The sequence below is a fragment of the Coptis chinensis genome, chromosome 1 (assembly GCF_015680905.1).
Source record: "Coptis chinensis isolate HL-2020 chromosome 1, ASM1568090v1, whole genome shotgun sequence".
Classification (NCBI taxonomy): domain Eukaryota; kingdom Viridiplantae; phylum Streptophyta; class Magnoliopsida; order Ranunculales; family Ranunculaceae; genus Coptis; species Coptis chinensis.
The window spans coordinates 6,306,314-6,321,588 of record NC_141456.1 but is presented as its reverse complement, the minus strand read 5'-3'; the positions used below and the strand labels follow the sequence as shown (position 1 = coordinate 6,321,588).

The window sequence follows — 15,275 nt, the reverse complement described above, 5'->3', positions numbered from 1 at the left end:
AGACAAACTCCATTTGAGTCACATTGAATCGAAAACTCACATTTATTTATAATAAATAAAACTCTAAATAAAAATATACATATGTACTCAGGAAATCAACAACATTAGCTGTACTTGATTATTGTTTGTTGGTAAGAAGAAATAATACCATTTGAGTACCATTTGAGTCCAGTTGAGTCCAGTGTCAACCTCATATCTCAATACAGTGACTTGTTCCAATTAATTAATAAATCAGTTTATTCCGATACCACCACTTCCCATTTTACTAATCCCAACTTCATAGATTATAAATTTATAATAGTCACACTCCAAATTCCTTATTTTATTTAAATTTTAGGTTCACCGACAGGTCTGGATGTGAGAATACTTATACACACAATATAAGAGTTACAGACTTAGGATATATATATATATATATAAGGTGTGGTGTGTGTAAAGTTACTCAAGTGTGTAAAAATATCGTACGAATTGCTGAAAGTTTGTTGGAGAAGAGAAGAATATTATAATCCCCGGTTCTCCAATTCGGTGAGACGAGCCTCACAAATTCACATAGCCCATATATATTTTTTATTTGGGCCCGGTCCAATATACTTAAATCATTACTACTGTTTTCTCTCTTTATTATCTCTCTCACTTCAATTTTTTTTATTTTCTCGCTCAACTCTTTCTTTTAACAATGCCTAAAATCTCAGTGGGAAGAGACCGGCTTTTCAAATCCCTCGGACGAACTTACAGTAAGTAACCAATCTCAATCGATTTTTTTTAATTTCGTACCGGCATTTATCATTGTTTTTTCATTTTCTCAGCCGAAGATGAGTTTGACGACTTTTGCAGCGCTTACGGACTCGAACTCGACGAAGTTGTAAGTTTTTTACTTTCCTTTTAAACTCATTTTTTTATATTATTTTTCGTTATAAATGAAAATCTCAAGTATTTATTATTTTATATTATTAGACTACGGAGAAAGCGATAATTAGAAAGGAGAAACACTTGGGAAATGATGACGTGGAAGGTGAAGAAGAAGAAGAAGTTATTTACAAAATTGAGATTGGTGCTAATAGGTATTATCATTTTTTCTTAACTCATTTATTTCATTAATTAATTATTTTGTTGTTTAATTTGGGTTTTTGGTAATAGGTACGATTTACTTTGTTTCGAAGGGTTAGTGCAAGCACTTAGAATATTCCAAGGACTTGATGAGATTCCTAATTATAGAGTGTCGAATATACCAAGAGATTCGATGCTTAAAATGCACGTCAAGCCCGAGGTATTATTTCGACTATTTGTGCATTTTCTTAATTATGCTTTTAGATGTTATTTATGAAAAGTGGGGATATACTGCAGACTTGTGAGATTCGCCCGTATGTTGTTTGTGCTGTTTTGAGAGACATTACTTTTGATGAGGCAAGCTTCAAAAGTTTCATTGACCTTCAAGATAAGCTCCATCAGAACATATGCGGTAATGCTTGTTGCTTTTATTAATGATACCCTATATATTAAATCATGACCTCTATAATCATAAGTTGTTAGTTAGTTGTTTAGTAAATGTTTGTCTCTATATTATATTCACAATACTAAACTTACCTCTTTATGAATGAACAACAAAGATATACTTTAACTAATGTGGAACAGTATTGTATATTTTAGATTGAGACCCTTTCTTATTTATTTACTCACATCAAAGCTAATTATTTTATTAGCTATCTTTTGTCTGAACAACACTTGTAATATGTAATGATATTTACCACACGGAGTTGAAATTGACACTTATCTTAAACACGATGCTAGTGGAATGTTGTACTCAGGTCATTAGAACTTTCAACTCTTTTTATTTATAAAATCCTGGTGGCAGGTCTGCTCTAATTCTAGCTTGGGAATTAGAAAAAAAGCTAGCCTCTGTACCTACCAATTATTGTTGGAATTACACCATTGTGTGCATATATTGAAGTAAGTTAAATCATGAAATTTGCTTACAACATTTGCTTTTATATAAGATGATATAAATGCTATCCCCAATTGCCATCAAGAGAGCAGTTGTGGGAGGAGTGGGGTTACTTGGTTTGTGACGTCCCTATATTCCAAAGATGCTATAGCAGGCCGGTCTACCTTCTAGGAAGTTAGGGGCGTCACGTGTTGAAGACTAGGTAGCTTGGGATTTGTTTCCTTTTGCTGCATTCAAATTGCAAACAGCCGTAGAAGGTTTCCATTGTGTTTTTTATATGCATATAATTCATCTTTTTTCTCTCGGATAATGTCTTGAAAAAGGGTATCATGTCAACTTTGTTGTCAAAATGGTTCTTTCTTTTGTCTTAGGCGGAGAACCCTTGTTGCTATTGGGACTCATGATTTGGATAAGATAGAGGGCCCTTTCACTTATGAGGTAGATTATAATTCTTTTGTCTTTTTTTTTTTTTTGTTCAGAACTCCCAGTTTTAGTATGTATTTGGATGTGTATTGTTCGTTATTTTCTTCTCATTTGTATATATAGAGATCCTAAAAGTTACTCATTCAAATTATTGCCGGATAACAATCATATATTAAAACTGGAATTATATTTTTATTTCTTATCACCAGTCACAAACAAGTATAGAAACAATCGTTGCAAAAAGTGAATATGGGACTTGAGGAGACTTCTCTGCAAATCATGGTCCACCCGGACTTTTCACAATCCGTGGTTGATGAGTGAATATAAGCTGAAATCATTGGATGCTTCTAGGTTCTTCCAAGTGGTCTTGATTTCAAGCTCTTACATGGGGGGTTCCTGGGTTGGAAATTAGGGGGGGAGATCACTGAATCCATATACTAACAGTAACACGTGAACTGATAATTAGCTTATTGGTGGCTTTAAGTTCCAAGGATGCCAGATAGCTGCTTAGTCATACATGCATAAAGGGAATTTTCTTCTGCAGTATAAATGCCCTTATACTTCTCTGACTAGATTTTATGATTGGTGGTATATGTTTGTAAGAGTATCATATCACTTAGCACATGTCTTGATGACTATAATTCTCCTGCATTCTACTTAAATGTTGTGTTTATTTATTTACAGGCCCTTCCACCCACAGAGATAAATTTTGTGCCACTGAAACAGGTACACATTTTGATAATATTATGAGCCCTTTCTCTTTCTTTAGAAATGATTGTTTTCAGGCCCTAAAAATGATTATTATTTCTTGATTGCTCAAAGGTTAAACTAAGTCTCTTATCTAGCTCATGCAACTATTCTCCTAGTAATAGTTGATTGGGGTTTGTCTAGAACAGATTTCACAATTTTTTTTTTGTTCTTCCTATTATTTTACTATTTATCGCCGAACAAATATTACTCAAATAGACTTGGTGGTCTTAATGTCATTAAGAGTATGGGCTTCCATGCTTTATTTTCATTTTCCTATATGTTTACTGAAAAAGTTCAGGATTCCATGTTTTAAATATAATAGTCTGGGAAGACGAAACAATATATGGAAACATTGTTATGTAACAGTTGATTAATCATGTGAAATTCTTACCTAAAAGAAACTTGAGTACCCTTTTGGTATTCTTCTCTTTATTCATCTATATTTTACTAGGTCATGATATTGAGGAAACTGCAATTGGAAGGGGAAGGATACATAAAAAATGACAATGGTAGTCAAAGTTTTGGGATAATAATAAGAGAGAAAAAATGAACACCAAAGAGTACAATTTTGTTATGGATGAGACACTTATTAAACTGAAGACTTGAATGGTTTTGGTTTTTGGTGCCATTTTATGTTTGTTTATCAGTTGAATCTGTTGCTAATAAATAATGAACCATCTGGTGGTTTAGATTTTCTTAAGTAATATTTATATGATAACTATGTCATCTGGGTTCCTTTCTATTTCTATTTTTCTATATTAAAGTCTTAAGTGCTTTTACTATTTGATTGAGTCACTTTTACTATTTTTCATTGAGTCACTTTTACTATTTGATATGTGTATGGTATAAGTCGGTCAGTTGTCAAACAGTTTATATAAAGTTATGACTCCACTTTCTCCTCATTGTGCTATGTGCCTATCTGCAAATTCCATATTGGTTTTACATCTATTGTACTGTACTTAGATTGCTATTGGGCATATTGTGGGCCAAATTACCCTCTTGTAACCTGGTTGTTTTTGTAGGCCAACAGCTTCAGAGCGGATGAACTCATGAAATTCTATGAAGTGAGTCTTTAATGTGTTATGAAATTACTAAATGTTTTCTATTATCACAATTGTTGGAGTGATGCTCATATATATATATATTTTTGAAAAATAAATGACGCTCATATTGATTGCTTAAAAACCTTCTTTTCCCCTTCAGTCGGATGTAAAATTGAAGAAGTTCTTGCACATAATTGAGAATTCTCCAGTTTTTCCAGTCATATATGATCACAACAGGTACAATTGCCATCGTACCTTCAGTTTACGTTCTTGTTTACTACTATAGAATTATAGTTGAGCTATATTATTTAGTATACCATGTTCTTTCATTTATTTCATATGATAGTTGGAAGATAATTTTGATAGGTTCTACCATAATTATCTTAAATGATAGTCATTTAGTTATTTGAGTCAAAGAATCATGAAGTTTCTTTGGTTGGACTTAAAAAGGTGAATGCTGTTTGCAGAACTGTTCTTTCTATGCCCCCAATTATCAATGGTGCACATTCAGCAATCAGTCTAGAGACAAAGAATGTTTTCATTGAATGCACAGCAACTGATCTGACAAAGGCAAAAATTGTCCTGAACACTATGGTGGGTTGCGAGATTATTGATGCACTTGTTTGGTTGTCAACTATACATTTCCAGCAGCATCTATACTAAGTCCTTACAAATGGAAAAAATATCTGCTTTGGTTTCTTAGGTAACCATGTTTTCCGTGTACTGTGAAAGAAAATTTGAGGTTGAATCTGTAGAAGTGATCAGCTCTGACGGAAACTCTTCTGTTTATCCTGATCTATCAGCCTCCACTATGGAGGTTCCTTTATCAAAAATCACTGGTAGAATTGGTGTCTCTGCGGACGCAAACCAGGTATTGTTACATCTCTCACTATCTATAAGTTTTCTTTAGTAGAGAAGTGTGCTAATCATGGTTTAAAAAACTTAAAAGTCTCCTAATTTCAGTAATATTTCACTGATACATGTCGGGTTTTGATTCATCCAGTACCGTATATATATGAACGTAGTACGTTTAAAATATGGCTAATAGGGAGCTAATGCATCTGCAATATTTTCATGATTGATATAGCTTGTTAGTCCTTTCTTTGATATTTTATCTTTGATAAGTTCCTCCCTGTTTTTACCACAAAAGAGAGATTTCAAACTCTTTCACTTTTGCATGTTCTTCAGTGATCATCGAATGACCAGCCGCATACCATTCAATTCCTTGGTAGTCTGGTTGTTTTTTCGTTTCCAATATTTTTCCCTTTAGGTTGGTCCTTGCGTTTTGTGTCATTTGGCCCCTCATGGATTATGGGCTGTCATTTAGTTTGTTGAAAAATATGCAGTTGCGAGCTGTTAAATCCACATCAAGTTCTGAATTGATTTGTTCCAAGTTCTTGTGTGGATTAGGGCTGTAGTTTACAAATGGGTATTAGTAGTAGGTGTGTTTTTATGTCTTTAATGAGATAAAGTGTTTATAGTGGTACTGGATCTTGAAGCGTATGTTTTTTGATAGTTTTTTATAGTCGATTTTCATTTCTTCTAGGTTATTAGTTTGTTGAATAAGATGCAATTGCAAGCCAAACAATCCATGTCGAGTACTGAAGAATGCAGTATAAATGTATCTGTACCTCCTACTAGAAGTGACATTCTTGCAGCTTGTGATGTGGCAGAGGTACTGACTAATATAAGAAATATTTGTTCTAATTTTATACTGACAGATCATGTCAACTTCATAATTACTTCCAGTAATTAAACTTATTACCTTGTTTGAAGGATTTTGCCATTGCCTATGGTTTCAATGATATTCCAAGAACGACGCGATTAGTTTCTGGAAAGCAGCAGACGTTGAGCCAAATCAGCGATTCCATTAGATTGGAGGTACAAAGAATTTTATGCTGTAGCGCGTCCATGCATTCTAACTTAAGGCTGCATAAACAATCCAGTTTCTTTTAGTTGTAAGCTTTATTTTGTTGGTTACCTACTGCATTATTTTTGTATGAATATTAGTTTAGTCTTTACTTTTATTTAGTTTCTTATCATTCTAGTTTATCGAAATGCCGGTCGCTGCTCCACTGATTTGGTCTCTTTTCTCACCCCAAATTCCTACTTAGGCATTAATAATAGTCAATAGGTTGTCTTCATTGTTTTAGAATCAAGATTGTTATTGGGACTTGGGACTTGGGACTTGGGAGAAAAGTTGTCATTGTGAAGTTCTCAGAGTGGCATCCAGAGGTAAACAGTATCCGGGATACCTATTTACCATGAGCCCATGAAAAATATATGGGTCATCATAGTGTGTCTGCCGCTACATCTTTGGAAGTCCATATACCATATCCAAGATGGGAGCCTATCCTGGAGTACTTGAACCGCACAGTTGTACTAAAATTGATCATTTTTACTGCCAATGTTCAAGACTTTCAAGTTTCTATAGTCTTTACTCTTCACATGCTGTTGACACTTAAAAGTGTCTACATGTTGTGATTGTGTAGTGCCATATGAGCTTGTCATTTGGTATACTAGTCAATGTATGCACATTGATTAATTCTTGTCTACTCATCAATTGTGATTTTTCGTTTCTCTGATAGCATTTTATCCTATCATGCCAATGGCTTTACACCCTTTTGGTGTACTAAGTTTGTTTCATTTTATTAATCTTTGTCTTAGGTTGCTCATGCTGGATTTACTGAGGTGTTAACATGGATATTGTGCTCATACAAAGAGATATTCCCCATGTTGAACAGAAAGGATGACAAGTCAACAGCGGTGCTGATTGGTAATCCCCGTTCAGCTGATTTTGAGGTTTGTTACTTTTATTGGGTAGTGTTTCAAAATGCATATTGAACTTTACTTCACTGTGATACATTTTGCATCTAACACTCTGGAAAATATTACTTTTCAACTGCATAAATCGTTTTTCAATCAAGTTCCATATTCTTGTGTTTTATTTTATTTTGACTAAATGTGCTTGTGGTACTCCGACAGCCGGTGGTTCCTTGTAAACTGCTTTTAGCGATCTTTCACCTCGTGTGTTCATTATTGAGCCATTTTCCTTTTGTACCAAGGAGAAGTTATATCCTACTCAATATCTCTTTTTTCTCAATATTCAATCACACCCCAGACTAATCGTCGACAGGCTGCCAATGGATAATTTAAATTGAATCTGTGTAGATCCAGGTCCTATTTGATATTTATTAGACCCGGGACCCTAAAGGGCCAGATCTATAAAGTTGGGTCTAGACGCAATTGATAGTATTATAGCAGTCGTATTAGAAATCATCTGTTTGACAGCTTGATTGGTGTTAACTATTAAGGAATAAGGATTAAAACGTTAACATTAAATTCCTCAACACTTATTGTTTTTAAAGTAGGCTGGGAGAGGGGGGTCATAAGTTTTTTTAACTGGTAAAACGGGCCTGTTGTGTTGTAGATATATGTTTTCTCATTGTTAGCCTAGTAAGTTTGTGTCGTCTGCTTCATCCTATAATGTTAATTTTCGGTTTTTGTTTAGCGTTGGCTGATCTCAGATTTGTATTTAAGTTGTTTACAATTCGTGCTTACTTTTTAGAAGGAAAAAGAAAAAATATTCTATGATTTCCATTTTCCAGTACTCCAAATGTTTTGATCCAATGGAACATATGGGAAGCGTGCTCGAAAAAGTTTGTCATATACTATACTTCAATTTCAATCATAAATATCAGTCAGTAATTGGGTGAAGGACATTCTTTTTTATTTTTGGTGATTTGTATATGCTCATTTTATTCCGGTTCCTACTTTGAGTACATCTTTCTTGGTCATTCTGTGTTAGTCCATGCATTATGAATTTGGAAGCTCAGTAGTCTGGTTCTTGCATCTCTTACAGGTTACTCGAACAACTCTCATGCCAGGCTTATTGAAAACTGTTCGAGAGAACAATTACCATCCAAAGCCTATTAAGGTATTGGAAATCTCTGTTACAATTGAGAGCATGCTTTCTTATATGTTCCGACACATTTGATTCCTGCTTATTTGAAGCTTCCATCTTCATGCAAGTCGTTATATATCAATACAGATGTCTGTTTGCCATATGTTATACTTTAGCCCTACTTATTTGTGCATGTTAAATGGAACTGCTTCTATATCTTGCTACTTGATCCTTCTCTGTGTTAATAAAAGCCAGTTCCAGAAGGCACATGTACATAATCAAATATTCGATGCACATACACAACACACTTGATGGAGTGATGGAGCCGTACTGTTATGTGCCCTTTGAACATTTCGACCTGGAACACAAACAAAAAGAAGTTATTTCTTAACTGCATTCTTTTGGTTGGTGACTGGGACAGGTTCAGCAGAACACTCACTTTGGCTTGCAAAGCTTCAATATCAATAAATCGCCGTTTGATTGTTCTTTCAGGATCTTTATTTTCCTTTCTAAGCAAATGGTTTAAAGAAGTAGATAACCTGACCTTACAACAGTAAACATATATATCGTTCTTTTATGATTCTTTTGATACCCCTTGCTTTTATTTGCTAATCATTTGCTTCCTCTAGCCTTTTCCATTTCTCAGTTGGTTTGACACATTTTCTGTGTAATACGAATATTTTATCTGACTATTGCGTCGTTGTATGTGGCAGATATTTGAAGTGGGTGATGTAGTTTTATTGGATGGCATGAAAGATGTCGGTGCCACTAATCGGCGCCATTTGGCGGCATTGTATTGTGACGACAAATCCGGTTTTGAGGTATAAATTTGATAACATTGAATAGAATATATCTTGTGGGCCATCTCCAAGGACTGGGAGTATGATAGTGCTACATTGTGTTATTTTAGTATGCAATCTTGTTCTTAGCACCTTGTTATGTACTTGTGTATTTGTTGATAATCTCCTGCTTGATCAGAATGAGTTCATTTTGTCACTAGAAGTTACCACATCTTGTCCTTGTGATAAATAAATTTGCTTATATGTATAACTTTGTCCTGTAATAATGGGAACTGTCAATCATGCAATTTTTTTGGTTACCCTGGATTTGCAGTAACAGTGACGCCACTCTTAATTTATCTATTATTTTGAAGCCTATGCTGGATTATTTTTTGTAAATTCTGTTTTTGGAGATTCTTTTGGTCAATAAGGTTTGTTGGGACTCATCATAAAAAAAATGGTAATGAGGGACAAACATTATGAATAGGGTGCCAGTAATCATAGTACATGGATTTAAGCTATATGTTACACTAACTCACATTTTGGTAGCAGCTATAGTGAGTTATATTTTAGTTGGTTAGGGATTTTACCTCTTACTGGTATTTGATTTGTATCCCCCCCTTTTATCCAGTTTAGCTTGTGGTGGTCTAAAGGTTTGTAAATTGTATACACTGATAGCTCCTTTCCCTTTGTGTAAGAAGAAACTGGAAGAATACATGTTGATACTCCTACGGGATATATGTATGACTGTTTCTTATCTAAATTGTCTTTTAGGTCCTGTCTTTCCTGTGTGTGCCTGTGTATCTTTATTTCATTGATTGTTCCTATAGCAAGGATCATGCATTTTGTAATTACATTGTACTGGAGAAACTGTGCGAAAAAAGATTATGTTTTACTGTTGACAGATGTTTATGGTTTGTAAGAGAGTAGTTTTAACTTTTTACCATTTGTATTAAGCTTTTCTTTTCGACAGAGAAGATTGATATTTGGCTTAATGCCTTTTGGTTAAAAGCTCCCCATGATCTGCTGTGACTAACAGGAGACACAACCATGACCTATTTTTGCACCATTCTCTTAGAACAAACAATTAATCTTCAATTTCAATTTTCCAGGAAATTCACACCCTAGTGCTCAGGATCATGGAAATTATGGATAAACCTTGTGTACCTATTGGAGATAGTACTGGCTATTACATAACAGAAACAAATGTAAGGATGTTTCTTTTTAGTAATTTGTTCTCTATATCTGCGTATGACTCATTCTGAAATTTAGATCTTGATTATAATCTGTTTACTATTCTGGTCCATGTAGAAGGAGGATGATCCTGAGTTCCTTCAGGGTAGAAAAGGTAGCATTACTTTGAATGGAAAGTGTGTTGGCCGCTTTGGCATTGTTCATCCAGAGGCAAGTCAAATCTTATTAAGACAATTTACCAACTTACTATTAGTTTCGTCCAGTATTCTCTTTTCTAAATAAAATTTATTTGTTATCAACTAAGTGACGTTGACATGGGTAAATACAGAGTTTCTGATAGGGATACCTCTATATGAAGTAGGACACGGGGATACAACTAAGTAGAAAGAAAATTACTATTTTTTAGTTGCACGACTATTTCGTGGGCTCAAGACCTTACAAAGCGCCTCCTTACAGATAAATGACTATGCAAGTCGCATATCATGGAGTTGTGACTCTGTTAATGGATATGTTCTCAGTCTTTTAGGGTTTATAAAGACCCTAGATTGGAATCGTATACATAATGTGTCCGTGTGCCCGACACAATTTCGTATCTGGCACGTTTTGTTTTTGCGAATATGAAGTGCCATGTTACATAGGTTATGAAGTTGCTAGAATTGGCCCAGATCCACAGCATTGGTTTGGATCTGAAGACTTGAGCCACATCCCGTTGTTATAAACATGAACTCTGATGGAACTATGGAAGAGGGCTAGAAATGTTCTCTTACTCAAATAAAATTGCGGTTAACAGTAAGTTCGAGCAGGTTTCAGTTGAAAAAACTTCTGAGATTGGGGCATGACTTCAGTCTTAAACTTCTTAGATTGACTTCAGACCTTGAAATTTAAATGAAAGAAATTGGTAGCTGCTTTGGGGATTATTTCTTACTGAATCACGCTCTGTTTTCCTCCTTGTTTTATGCCTTTTTTGCGTGTTATATAATATTGTCATAATGTATTCTATTCCTATTCTCAGTAGCTTCTGGTTGTTGGCTGTTTATATATGGGGTGCAATTTGACAAACAATTTTGTTCTGCCTAATTTGACTTCCAGGTCTTGAGCAACTTTGACATTGACTTCCCGTGCTCGTATATGGAACTTGACATCGAGTACTTAATTGTAGATTCGAAGAAATGATCGCACATTGGCCCTATGAGCTTTTTAAACAAAGTAAGCTTGTTTCATTGTAGCTTAGTTCTTGTTTTCAGTTTTATCTTCAGGCCATGTACCTCAACTATCTTTATTAATCTGAACAAACATTGTGCTGTCCTGTTATTAGGGTGCCGGGGAGGGATCGAGAGAATGGCGCTTCAATATCATGGTGATATTGCTTGTGGATTTACAAAATTTTGTGCTTGAATTTTTGGAACAGCCCAAACAAACTATTAGGGTGTTCGGTTGAATCGGGAAGAAACCAAGGAAATGATTGCAAGTGAAAACCGCACCAAAACTTTTGGTGATTTTTTTTAATTAGATGTTTTCATGTTAAATTTACCGTGGATCAACTATATATGGAGTTATACAACATGTCAAAATGTAATCTAGAGTTTGTTTTCCACATTCTTACTTCCAAATAATATAATGTTATTTTTAGTACTTTGTTAATTGGTCTCTGCAGTGGTGGTGCTTATAAGAAATTTGAATAGATTAGAAAATGGATTACAGAAAGACAATTTTATTCTTGTTGTGTCAACAGATTCTACTCATTGCACTTCCCATTCTGATTTCCTTGATGTTCTATGAACCTTTTCCTTCAGTTGCTTATTTTGAAAGGATGGACATGGATCAAAACAGTTGCACCCTTGGTGGCTTGGTCAAAGTAGTCCTTTCCTCAACCCTCAATTATTTTTTTATCGATATTGTCCAACCCTCAATTTTGCAATAATATATAGCAGTAAATGAATTGCAAAATTACACCCTCTAGCTTATGCATCTGGGCTAAACAGGGCACTTGGGAGTTGGGAGTTGGGAGTAGACTTCCAGGAGTAACCAATATTTCCAAGAAAAGGTCTCATTTATTTTGGTCGTAGAAATAGATATACTTTGGTTTGGTGGTTGGATTGGTGGGTCGCCATATAACCAACATTCGAGCTGTAACTATCAACAGTACAATGTAGGTGGGTGCTGACGACCGTGGTATGGATCCTGACTTAAAAAAAGTGAAAGAGTTTGAGACATTTACTAGCTATTTGTCCAAATGGTGAAAGTTACGTAACAACTTCCCCAGAGTTTGAGCTGAACTTTGTTTTACTCACAAGTCATTACTGGAAAAGCAAATGGTATGTGCTTCATTTCCAAAACAATGGTTGCATTTCTTACAGTAAGATATTTTTCGGTCTTGCTCTTCAGTATTTCTACATCGTTCCCTTTCTTATCCGACATACCCAAGTTCTTCTTCTTCTTCTTACCATCAAGTCCCTCTACCAGCTGGAGTCGTTGGACCCGAGAGCTTTGATTTCGATTGTAGGGGAGAAGGTCCATATACAAGTGTTTCAGATGGTCGGATTCTTAAATGGCTAGGTGCCAGGCATGGTTGGAGTGAATTTGCATTTACTGCTCCAGACGGGTTGGAGGGAATTCATTTTTATCTTACTTATGTAACATGTTAGCAAACTCTTGTTGCTTAATCATTTTAGCAACTGTGTTATACAATTTTAATTCGCGTTTGATCAATATGCTTAGATTTCATAAATTTGTCCATACCATGTTTTTTAAGTGCTCATACTAAACTAATTATCAATGTTATCCTTATATCATGACACTTGTAAGTAAAAACTAGAAAGGGAACTCAACAAATAAGTCATTGGAACGCATTTAACGATGCTGGAAGAAAAATCAACTCATGATTCTGATGTAGGATAACAGAAGCATGCGCAATTTTTAAAGAAGATGAACAAATGTGGATTGAATGTCTTTACAATTCTAGGAATCTTATTGAGGCATATTCGTTGCCACTGTTATACGATATTTAATAAATTTAAAACCAAGAAACGTTAATATCATATTGTTAGTGCATTTCAATGAATATATATGGGCGCTATTATATAATTAATGTTGACTTGATTTGGTTTTCATCAGAAGAAGGGAATTATGTGATGGCTCTGGTGATCCAGAACTTGAACCTACGTGTGGGAGGCCATTGGGGTTGCGATTCCACACGATAACATGTGAGCTCTACATAGCAGATGCTTAGTTTGGGCTCATGCGAGTTGGAAGTGGTGGCGGGGCGGCGACTCAACTTGCTATCACTGCAGAAGGTGGCACCTTCAAATTCACAAATAATTTGGATATTGACCCGGAGAACGACATAGTCTACTTTACAGACAGCAGCACTAAGTATACAAGAAGGTAATGTGCGTACTATATTCTTTTTCCCAATATTTTTCTCATACAAGTTTCTTGGTGATGGACATATTAAATCGTGTAGGGAACATTGGCGTGTAGATTTAACGGGTGATAGCACAGCAAGATTCATGAAATATGATCCCCAAAGCCGAGAGGTGTCGGTTTTACTGAGAGGTCTCAAGTTTGCAAATGGCGTGGCATTAAGCAAAGAAAATAATTTTGTGCTCACCGCAGAGACTAGTGCGAGTCGAGTTTTGAGATATTGGCTTAAAGGTCCAAGAGCTAATTCAACTGAAGTCTTTAGCCAAGTTCCAGGAGCTCCTGATAACGTTAAGAGGAATGCTAGAGGAGAATTTTGGGTGGCTCTGAACAACGGAAGAACAAGTCCGTCTTATAGAGATGAAATTATAGGGGTTCGGATTGATGGGGAAGGTAGGCTTCTTGAGGCATTGCATGGCGATGGTGAAATGGAATCTGTTAGTGAAGTGGCTGAATACAACGGAAATTTCTTGTTAGGCTCTGTAGTTACACCATTTGTTAGTATTTTCACGAAATCAACTATGAATAACTTACTAATTGGTTCATATTAAGCAATATGCATCTAACTTTAATTATCAGTTTAATTTTGCAATTTTTTCATTCTCGTTTTGTACTATAATTAGACATGTACTGATGTACGTATGAAAGGAGAAAGAAGATGTTTTCTTAGATTTGTACCATTGCAAAAATCAATTCATTGTTGATATATAGTAGGATTAGTAGGTAAGAATTAAGTAGAAACAACCAATGTTGGTATCCTTGTACTCTTGTAGTTGTGAAATAATACCCCCCCCCCACAAAAAAAAAAAAAAACAGGTATGGAGCTCCTAGACTTAAGGCTGATGACCACTGATTGTCATTATTATAAGCATATGCCTATGAAATAACTCATCAATGTTTTCGATGTTTGAAACCATCATTTGAACAAGTAGCAAAATCGGAACCATTGCTGATATTAAGACATTACTTCAAGAAGCCAAAGTTCAAATATTACCAACATGTGAACATAAGTTCTCAAAATAAATGTTTTTATGACATTACTGAGCAAGTGATGTAATTGCAGATTGGCCGCTTTTAAACAACTGGGAGTTTAGTTGAACATTTTGTGAGATGTGATCATCTCTTTAACACTTCAGCTAAGCTATCTGAACGATATTCACTTATTTACATTGAACGTACCTTATCATCAGTCAATTGTTCAGAAATGCATTTGACTTTATGACCGTGGAGTCCGGAAAAGTAATTCATTTAGAGATAAATAAATGGGGAGATCCAATGCCCACTGTGCGCTGCCAACCCTATAAAATGCAGTGGGTCCTTGCGTTTTCGGCATTCTCCTACCACACTACCAAGTCAAAGCTATACGGCTCAATTTTAATTTTCCCCCCAAAATTCAGAATCAGATGCATGTACGTCTATATTATTGGCAGTGGTTCTGCCGTTCTGGGTCATATGAGTCTTTAAAATCACGATCCTTTCCAAATATAGCTAAATCGCAAGAAATAAAGGAATTTATAAACGTGTTAATAAGATCACATAGTTCTTGTACAGTAGTTGTCCAAAAATCTACATTAAAGCAACTAGCTAGATCTGGCGCGAGTTGGACATTATTTGATTTCATTTGGGACGAAGTTTCCAAAAATATTGTGTCCTTACTCCTTAGGTGGTTCCTTATCTTGAGGATATATACAAGTAATACAGCACAAATACACAATGAATGGTTTCACGATCCCAACTTGTTCCAATTGTATATTAGTCCTATAGTTTTCATTCTCTGCGATGTTTTGATGTTTTTTATGCAATAAAAATAATAGACGAAA

The 15,275-nt window shown here is 35.1% G+C and overlaps 1 protein-coding gene and 1 pseudogene across 3 annotated transcripts; both read left to right on the top strand.

Annotated features, from left to right (window-relative positions):
- The first annotated feature begins 481 nt into the window (after positions 1-481).
- Positions 482-11,676, top strand: LOC147521692 (phenylalanine--tRNA ligase beta subunit, cytoplasmic-like). Of its 2 annotated transcripts, XM_086581190.1 has the most exons (20): positions 482-734; positions 807-862; positions 955-1,061; positions 1,138-1,267; positions 1,345-1,457; positions 2,311-2,380; positions 3,050-3,091; positions 4,138-4,179; positions 4,319-4,395; positions 4,626-4,752; positions 4,862-5,029; positions 5,705-5,833; positions 5,935-6,039; positions 6,826-6,960; positions 8,021-8,095; positions 8,776-8,883; positions 9,954-10,049; positions 10,153-10,245; positions 11,125-11,241; positions 11,351-11,676. In XM_086581190.1, exons 1-19 carry the CDS (start codon positions 677-679, stop codon positions 11,206-11,208), a joined length of 1,815 nt encoding a protein of 604 aa, XP_086437316.1. In that variant the 5' UTR covers positions 482-676; the 3' UTR covers positions 11,209-11,241; positions 11,351-11,676. The 2 variants fall into 2 exon arrangements, with proteins under 2 accessions (XP_086437316.1, XP_086437281.1); XM_086581155.1 differs by lacking the exons at positions 482-734; positions 807-862; positions 955-1,061; positions 1,138-1,267 and having other exon boundaries at positions 1,368-1,459; positions 2,314-2,380.
- LOC147521691 (protein STRICTOSIDINE SYNTHASE-LIKE 10-like) lies at positions 11,374-14,126 on the top strand (annotated as a pseudogene). Its single transcript, XR_015198811.1, has 4 exons — positions 11,374-11,392; positions 12,397-12,637; positions 13,150-13,419; positions 13,499-14,126. The product of XR_015198811.1 is annotated as a protein STRICTOSIDINE SYNTHASE-LIKE 10-like (transcript).
- The last annotated feature ends 1,149 nt before the right edge of the window (positions 14,127-15,275 follow it).